The sequence below is a fragment of the Eleginops maclovinus genome, chromosome 20 (genome assembly GCF_036324505.1).
Source record: "Eleginops maclovinus isolate JMC-PN-2008 ecotype Puerto Natales chromosome 20, JC_Emac_rtc_rv5, whole genome shotgun sequence".
Lineage (NCBI taxonomy): Eukaryota > Metazoa > Chordata > Actinopteri > Perciformes > Eleginopidae > Eleginops > Eleginops maclovinus.
In genome coordinates this window covers 9,762,668-9,772,418 of record NC_086368.1, presented here as the reverse complement: position 1 = coordinate 9,772,418, position 9,751 = coordinate 9,762,668, and the positions used below count along the sequence as shown (strand labels likewise).

At 36.1% G+C, this 9,751-nt stretch overlaps 1 protein-coding gene across 1 annotated transcript; it reads right to left on the bottom strand.

The window, feature by feature from the left end:
• Nucleotides 1-2,192: 2,192 nt before the first annotated feature.
• On the bottom strand, nucleotides 2,193-9,044 carry LOC134882268 (protein phosphatase 1 regulatory subunit 12B-like). Its single transcript, XM_063909889.1, has 7 exons — nucleotides 8,713-9,044; nucleotides 5,126-5,142; nucleotides 4,855-4,993; nucleotides 4,209-4,310; nucleotides 3,804-3,854; nucleotides 3,667-3,717; nucleotides 2,193-2,559 (listed from the first exon to the last, which is right to left on the bottom strand). Exons 1-7 carry the CDS (start codon nucleotides 8,809-8,811, stop codon nucleotides 2,473-2,475), a joined length of 546 nt encoding a protein of 181 aa, XP_063765959.1. The 5' UTR covers nucleotides 8,812-9,044; the 3' UTR covers nucleotides 2,193-2,472.
• Nucleotides 9,045-9,751: the final 707 nt, after the last annotated feature.

Here is a 9,751-nt window from a genome sequence, read left to right as displayed (position 1 = left end):
TATTGCTTTTCAAATAAACCTGCTCTCACATGTCTGAATATACTTTGTAACATAATAAATCAGTCAGTAATTTGCATTTAAACTCAACTAAACTTTGTTTAATTTCTTTTTACAGTATATTTATCACAATTTCTATGCTGGATTACTTCTGTGGAACATTATTATTGTACATTATTGATGCAGTCCTCTGAAAAGATCTCCAGTCATGTAGTTCAGCCATCAATAATCTTTTCATTGACTAATGGATTGCAATGGGATGAGCTGGTGCTGTTACACTTGTGCATGCACTGAAATATCGATGCTATATCCATCATGACGTCTCCAATGTGGGGATTTGTTGATCCCATCCAATCCTGATCTGGATGACACAATAGTTAGCTACCTCTCTATGTTTGAGGCAGAGAGGAAAACTTACCACACACATATTCAGAAAAATTCAATTCCTCTATGTGTTGTCAAGGTTCAAATCGTATTGTGAGAGAGCACCACATTGCTTTATTTCCTACTTGTGTGTGAAGTCATTCACTCCTGGGGTCATTGAATACACTCACGCTCATCCAATTATATATGAGCTGCCACCAGAATCTGTCTCAAAGGTTTTGTGTTTTTGCAATAGAACCATTAGAGCATCTATTTGTTTATTGGTGTTCGTTGATGGATCATATGAGTCTGTCACTTATCTGCAATGCAGGCAACAAAATCCCCGTCTTCCTGGGTCTCTCAAGCTTTCTGGAGTGCAGATGAGACCCAAACAGGGCAGAAAAACATTCGCAATGCAATACTGCCAATCTGCTGCTTCAAGAATAGTCTTCAGTCCTCTTATGTGAACATAGCCATGATACAGAACATCCAAAGACCTGATCATCACCCAAACTCTGTCCATCAGACATTCACTTTCCGACCAACATAAACAAGGGAAATGCTTTGATGTCTTTCTGGACTCTTATTTTTTGTCTTGTTGTAGAGGTCTGTCCCTAGTTGTGCCTTTTTTGTGAACCGCATGATTTATTTCCGTACAAAATCCATGTTTTCCTCATTTTAAAAAAAGGGAACAAAACCACCCATGTACTCATATATCACTCTATGTAGAACTGAATTACTCAAGGGAATCAAAATATGGGATGTGGTCAGGACGTATCTGTGTGCTGTCAACATGTAACCTTAGGAAATAAAGGCATTTTAAGTAGCCTCGTGCTGTGTGTCGTGTTAATGGATGTAGAGGGTGCTTTTCCACTTCTCGTCAGAGGGTGGCATCATGCATGTACAGTATGAGAAAAGTACTAGAGAGGGGTGAGTTGCATGTGTTATAGCCAGCCACTTTAGGTGACAAAATAGTTTAAAATAATATGTATATTATCCAAATTAAAAAATATATTATTTGAAAAGACACTGGTGAGAGTGGGAGACTCAATAAATCTTCTGAAGGGGATTTAGAAGATACATTATGGCCAGCATAGTGATTATTTAAAAACAGAAACAGGTAATTGTGATCCTGAAATGAAAATGAAAACATATAAAAGGAGAATTCCACTTTTTTTAGCGCAGCAGTTCACAATACAGTTGTTGTTCTGGAGTTTTGGGTCATGAAACACGATCTTATCTCAAAGTTATTTTTATATCTTGTAAACAACAGCTGTCAAAACAATCCCGCTTTCCCCATCTCACCATCTATTGATAAAAATAATGCTCTTTATGTATCTTAATGAGACTAAAAGCAGCAAAACAATGACTAAATAGACCTTGAGGTGTGATTTGCATTACTTAATTCATATTTTACATGGTTGAATGATTTCACTCAGGAAAGAGAAATGCATTTTTATGTATTAACAATATCCGGTTGTTTCCTTATTGTTTTGTATTTTTCATTTCAAACTAGGAGAAAAAGCCTGTCATTTGTGACATCATACTTCACGGTAAGGTTAAAAATCTTTTAAACCAGAAGTTATGCACTGCCAAGTTTGTGAAAAAGTGTATCTCATCCATCACCGGCTGTCCCTGAGAGCTCAGAGCATGTTTTCGATGTCCACATAAGGAATAGACAAAACGAAATAGCAGTTTCCATGGCAATACCTCCATGAAAATACCTGCAATATTTTGTCCATATATGTATGTCGGTTTATAAACACACGGTCAGATATGTTTTACTGATTTGTTGATGCCAAAACAGCAAAGGAAAAAAATACAAGAAGTAATCTTGTTGACATTTGCCTTTATGTAGAAATAGTTTATGAATATATAAAATGCATTTTAAGTTAATGTATTTCTGTCTGGGAATGTGCTACTACTTAAGATACAGTACAGTAACATGAGGCTTCACAGCTGATAATACATGTGTCTGTTAGTTACTCAACAGACAAAAGACTCCACTTTAATATGTACATACATTCTGTCTGAGGACGGGCTGAATGTAAGAAGAATGCAGGTATAAATATGGCTTCTGGTATCCGCTGCTCTTCTTCTACTACTTCTGTCTCACTTGGACAGTTTAGTGATGACCCGGATTAAAGCTCCATTCTCGTCCTTCAGTCTCTGGTTCTCCATCTTCAGCTCTGTTTTTACCTGAAGGAAGATGAGGAGAAAAAAGGTGGGGAAAGTCATGACATGACATGGTAAGTCTAAAAAATTACAACTTTAGCATCAACAAAGAGGTGAATCTATATGTTGGCTTGTCTCTTGATATTTGGGTTCTATGTTCCTATGCCATGCACAAAGATTTGGAAAGTATTCATGAAACATTACCTAGATTATGTAAATTATTCATTCATGGTTTCCTGTTTTAATTGATACTCACCTCCTAGCATTTCAGATAAATCCACTTCCTGCATTTGTGTGTTTATCTCAGTACCAGTTATTATCTTGTGTCAAGTGTTCTTGCAATTTTCCTGTTTTCTAATTGTCTTGGCCTTCTCCCTGCTAGATGTGTCCGCTTTTAACTCTGAAGTAAAGACTGCTGTCTTATTTTTACTGATATAATGAATTGAGTCATTTTGACTAAAGCGTATTTTAGGGTTAGGGTTACATAGTGAACTTAAACACAGGTGCAATAGTAAAGGACTGTTGTATTGCTAACTGATCCTTAACTAAATTTAGCTTAAAACAACAACAAAAAAGTGATATGGTCTCGATTCTTCAGGACCATTGATACACTGAAACAAATACATAGCACATATACACAAATGCAAGATTTTACAATTCCAGCAACACACACACACACACACACACACACTACTGTACTGGAATTGCTCATTTAAATAAACAGTATAACAATGCTTCTCTGTGTTGATTACTTTCAAACCAGCATCTCATGTTTGTTTAGTCCCAAACAAGAGGTTTTTGTTTGTATCCTATTTTAACACAGCAGACATTTGTGAATGTTGGACTGTACATGAATGCTGATGGCCTGCTCGCTGTCAAAGTGCTCACACATTCCACTGTCAGCAGAGCATAATGGTGACAAATGATGTCAGCTGAAACCAGTGTTTGGACAGAGTCGCACAGACACTTTAAACTGTGTGCATTTGATTGTGCATTGTTTTCCTCAAGCCAAATAAGCTTAACTCCCTCCTGGGAAAGATACCGTGCTATATTGTTAATAATACATGTTTTAAAGGCTACTGTATGATGAATGTTAGGGTGAATAACAAGATCATCTATTCATAGAATTACCTTCAACTGCTCTTCCATATCTGATATCCTGCTTTTTAGACTCCAACCTTCCTATGGAAAAAAACATTCAGAGAAATAAATAATGATAGAAGCTTTAAAGGAATATATGTTTTAGTATAATCCTGATTTTATTTTACCTTTTTTTCTGTCTCAAGCATGTTGGAACTACAGTCTTCCGCTCTTCCCTTCTGCAAAAGTGAAAGGTTATTTACTTTTTTCTATTTTTACAAATCCTTGAATTGTAGCACCCATCATTATTGGCTTCTATAATTTATAACACTGAGCAAGTGGTGAATGTAAAATGTCAAACATATCCACAGTAATGCAGAAGCACATTACAGTTGTTACATTGTGGCTAACTTGTATAATATTCATGATATATTTCTCTCACACTTTTACCTGATATTGGCATGAGAATATATGGGAGATATTTGGATATGTAATGAAAAGAAAAATCCAAATGATTTACACGATTGCTTATGCTCTGCTAAAAACATTTGCTTCACACATACATTTAAATTTGTCATAATAAAGTCAATTACCTGCGCTCTCTGCAGCTGGTCTTGAATCATTGTCAGTTCCTGTTTACTTGTTTCCAGCCTGGACTTCAGCCTTTGATTGGTGGCCAGTGCCTTTTCATACATCTACAAAATTATGCACAAAAGATTGTTTTGTTTTGCAGCAAAGAAAAGCGGCAAATATTGACTATAACAGCAATGGTGAAGGTTTGTATGTTGTCGTTTAGTATGCTACTGATCATAAATCCTAAAGACTTTGGATATTCCCTTAAGTATAATCTATCACAACGGGTGGGAGTTTACACTGATTCAGGAAAATATATGGATATCTACTAGATCTGCACAATTTTTTTTCTATAAATCTTTTTATATTTCATTTTGAGAGTCTTAAAATGCCCACCACATTGATGTATATTTCGGGGGGATGCATTCAAATGAAGCCAATCAACAATCGCAACATTTCAAGGTACTGAATTTACAATAATTTTAAAACAATGACTCAAGAATATCTGATGAGGATAAAAACACACGGATAATAATTGTTGCCCAATGTCTGTTGTTGTTGTTGTTGTTGTTTTTAGTTTTTTTTCAATATATACTTGACAAACGCTCAGTCATCTTGCCTTGTATGAACAGGAGCTCTCAAAACATTATTTTCGGCATCACTTGCCTTTTTATAGTCATTGTTTGCTGTCTCTTCTTCTGCCTTTTTCCTTGCAGACAGTCTGTTCTCCCGTCTTAAGAAGTAGGACTCGGCGTGGTTTGTGGACGAGTCGTTGGAGACGTCAGAGGAACCTGACGAGCCTAATCTGGAAACAAAAGAAAAGTATTAACATTTCAACACTCTGTTACTGTTTCAGTTTAATCTCACCGACACACTGATTGATTCAAAGACTGAATGTGTTTTGTATGTATTAATAGTGTGAATTAGATTTTCTTACCTAGATAGTCTCTCGTGCTGAAATAGAGGAAAAAAAGTTTTAAACTTGCTGAATGAAAAATGCAACTGCTACGCCAATGTTTCCAGCTGTACTAAGCCAACCCTTACATTGACATACAACTCATTTGTTGTCACTATGAAACGTCCTCCGCCAGTAGATGCTCATTACTACTCAAATGATGACATCACACAGCTTGATGTCATCATTAGTTTGACAAGCCATTAGGTCGTGATGCCACATTTATGATGTGCTATGCAGGAAATAAGTCCACAAACATTTGGTACTTTGAACTTCCTGTTAACCATGTTGACCATTCATTCTGAATAATAGTGTACAAATGCAGCTTCAATGCACAGAGGACATATTTTATGTCCAGTAAATGTCAGCAAATGCATTCCTTATCAGCAGATCTAGAAAGCAAAGCTCAGTGATTCTTTAAAGGGAAATTACCAGGAATTCCTCATAAAAGTTTTTCTTTTTCTGTTTTCCAAGAAAAGGGTTTATGGCAGTCTGAAATTCCAAGCCAAGTTAAAAGAAGGGGAGAGGAAGAGATCCCTTAAATAAACTGACAAGCAGAGATAACTAAACACATCCAAAAAAGGTAATAGTTCTGGCAGTGGCTCTCCCTATGTGGTCATTATTGCCTGCTGAAGTTTGAAGGGTTATAAGGTTTCCTTGGTGGGATATTTTCCACCAGAACGGAAGATCAAACGGTAAAATATAAAAAGTAACACTCTCATAAAAGATCAAAAGTAGCCTGATGGATTTTGGTGACATAGGTTTCATTCTTAAATCACCAGTACGTTTAATATTGAAGGGCTTTTTAAGATGATATATCTAAAACATTGATACCAAATCTCCCCTACTGTAGGTGTTATTATAGTATATTATTATTTAAGTTTCACACTCAACAAACTATCAGTGACCCCTGGTGCCATAAATGGACACATCTGCATTTATTTTGTTTCTACAGTCTTCTTCAGTACTCCGATTTTCCTTGGAGTTCTCACACGCTTGTACATAGAGGCAAGGTAAGTGTATTAACACAAACCCTTTAATATACAGTATATTCACTTGCATTATGTCAGAATGATTTTGCACTTTAGTACAAAGTAACATATTAGAGCAAGCAAACAGTTAAAAATAAATTGTGCGCTTATCAATTTGGGAATATATGACAAAAAATCATCTAAACATCTATTTAGTACTGCAATACAGGTAGCTAGTATTTTCTTTTGCCATGGCTCTATAGGAATAGAAATTGGTACGGACTGGAATATCTCAACAGCTTATGGATGGATGCCATACAGATAGTCACCATTGACTTCCTTTGACCTTTTTCTTTAAAGTTCCCATTCATGGTTTTGTGTGAGATACCTTAACAACTCTTGAATGCACTCCCCTAACATTTAGTAAGGATATTTATTTTCCCATAGGATGAATAACTTTGGTATACACTGACTTTTTATTTAACGCCAAATACCTGCAAAACAAATGACTTTGCTTGAAGAGTTACTGCACTTTGTGTTTAGTGCTATTAGCATCAACATGTAAGCATTGTCACCGTGAGCATATTAGCATGTTGATGTTAGAATTTAAAAAAAGGCAAACACAAGGCAATTCAGAATGTTTTACACACAAGATCAAATGGCATCAACATAGGAAACAGTATGGACAAAAATCTCAGTGTTGGCATATAGATACTTTGAATACATCCTCTCCATATGTGAATGTTTCTGTAACACATTGATCATAGAAAAGGGAAATATGACTTGTGTTTTTTGTTTTTATTACAATAATAGGTCTAACAATCAATATGTATTAACTTAGCAGAGATAGCATTTATATCAGCAAGTATAAGATTTATAATGGACTGAATAACTTATTACTGTCACATAACTTTTGACACATTATATTATGTTTAATTTTGCAGTGAACTCACTATTGTTTGAGACAGTAACTTATTGTTGAAATGGAAAAGCAGACTGGTGATGAACACATTTATTTTTGGATAGGGATCATGCAATTTAACGTAGTGCTGCACTGAGAGTTTATAGCTATTGCTAATCCCTTTTTGGAGTCATACATGTATAGTATAGTTGACTGCTCAAACAGTTACACGTCAAACTAAATCATTGAGACAGCAAGTGGATTACTATTAAATAGAAACAGTGCTTTAGGTTTCAGACACTTTGTGTAAACACAGTGATACGCCTCTGCTCAGACATTTACAAGAGCTCTGGATCTCCCCCAGACTCTGATGTCAGCTCCTTTAAGGCTCTCTGGACACTTGGCTATGCTCGGTAAACGGTCATTAATGATATACAGTGTGCAGACTTGGAAAAAGCTCTGGTTTAGATTAAGCGACAGCACATATAAACAGATGCTGATGGAAAGGCAGGCGTATGTGTCCCATCTATGTGAGCGACTCTGTCACTAAGCTGTCCTCCAGCTTTTCTAGATTGCGCGAGGAACTTTTTGTCTGCTGACCAGCTATTCCCAAGTGGAAAAAGTGAGCCTCCCGCAGGACTAGAACAGAGATAAACATCCATAAATACTGCGTCTGAGTTCCCACAAGCCAGTCCTAAGCACTCAGACCCTCCTCCTCTCTGTTCCCTGTCATCCTGTCTTTCACCCCACGCTTTCTTTCCTTCTTTCTTTCTTTCTTTCTTTCCTTCTTTCTTTCTTTCTTTCTCTCTCTCTTCCTGTATCCCCCTCTCTGTGTCTCTCCATGAATCTGCCCCAAGTGGATTCTTAGTTTACGTAAAAAGTTAACACTAACTGCTCATTACAACTGTTTCTTGGTTTCACTTACAAGTTTTGTTTCTCCATGTTCATGTACATCAACGTGTGATTTAGTTTCACAGTTTGAGTTAAAACAAGCCATCAGAAGCATGTTAGTGTTATTCAAGATTAAAAACGTTATTATCTTTAGTGCTGTGGGGTCCAAAATGTGTACAATTCAACAAAAATGTAAAGACATATGAGGAAAAAACTAAAACAATACCTTTTAATCGATCCATTAACATGTATTTTAAGGTAAACATTGAACACTGATCACTTTGGCGAATGGAAACACCCTCTTTGCTTCTTTATATCTGATTGACTGTCATTCAAGTACCAAAATATATGAAAACATTGATATCATAGCTTTACAGAAACCCTCAAAGTATATAATCTCTTAGAGAAACAGTGGTTTTGACATATTTTGTCTTGATGCAACATAATAATGCTAGTGCCATATACATGGTAAAGTGGTTTAGAGGACATTTGGAAAAAAAAAGGAAAAAACGTTTGTGCATTCCAACAGCTGTCATGTGTAAACAGTGTCCAAAAAAGGACATAAGTTCATTTCAAATGAGGCATTAAGTAGTCATTTATGGCTAATCATAATTGTCCATTGATCTTTGATGCTACTAAGATTCTATGGCAGAGTAAACAAACACACAGGACTACTTCTGTGGCTTGTTACAGAGACATTTGTTTGACAATCACTGAACTCTGATGTTAGTGTTTGCGTCATGTCAGCCGTGGCATTTCCTCTTACCACACAGACAGTGAAAAGATTAGAGACAATCCTGCCTTACCCTCAGGCTCTTGGTGGAAGCAGGGGATGAAGTTGAAGAGTCTGAGAGCGTCTTTCTAATGCGTGGCTGATCTTTGTTTTGAGAAAGTAGAGATGACATCGCTCTTGAGGTGTTGGTCTCCGCATGCAGCAGAATTGTGATCCAAAGTACTTCCAAAAAGAGTTATATTAAAAATAAAATGTGTTCTTAAACAAAAACAGCAAAGAAGCTGTAGAGGGATCTATTTATAATCCAATGTATGGCTGATCCTTAGTTAAAGTGAGCAAGTGTGCTCTTCATGTGATGTCAGACATTGAATATCTGATGAGAGTGAAAGAGCTGCACATGTGAGAGCTGTGAGGAAGTGGTGAGACCGGAGAGTAGGCGGGCTGTAGTGTGTGCATTTGTGTGTGTGTGTGTGTGTGTGGGGGTGTTTGTGTGTGTGTGTGTGTGTGTGTGTGTGTGTGTGTGTGTGTGTGTGTGTGTGTGTGTGTGTGTGTGTGTGGACACAAGGATTTGACAGCAGTATTGTTCTGAAGGGCTCTCAAGGGACATAAGGTCATTCAGCCTAAAATGGAAAAAGTACAGCATCTTTAGTCATAGTTTGTTATAGGGTATTTTTCTTGATTTGGAAATTGTTTACATTTTAAGTTAATTTAATTATTTTTTGTATTTGTACAAGATGAAGAAAACTTGAAGGGAGAAGTATTAAGATATTTAACTCTATATAAGTAGTACTAACATATATCATAAAACACTTATAGTAAAGGTCCTAGTTCAGAAGGCTTTTAAATTAAAGTACTAAAGTATTAGCATTAGAAAACTCTCCCAGTTTTGTATTAATAAAGTATTTCTGATCAACATGTGCTTGAAGTACCACACTTAAAAGCACTCATTATGCAGAAGGCCCCTTTTTCAAAACCATGTACATGTACTTTACCTGCTAATTTCAACCACTTATATATATATATAATCTGCTGGTTTTGCTTAATAACATAAAATAATGTAATCAATTAATTCAAGTAAAGTTCATTAAGTTAAAAAGTACAATATTTCGATC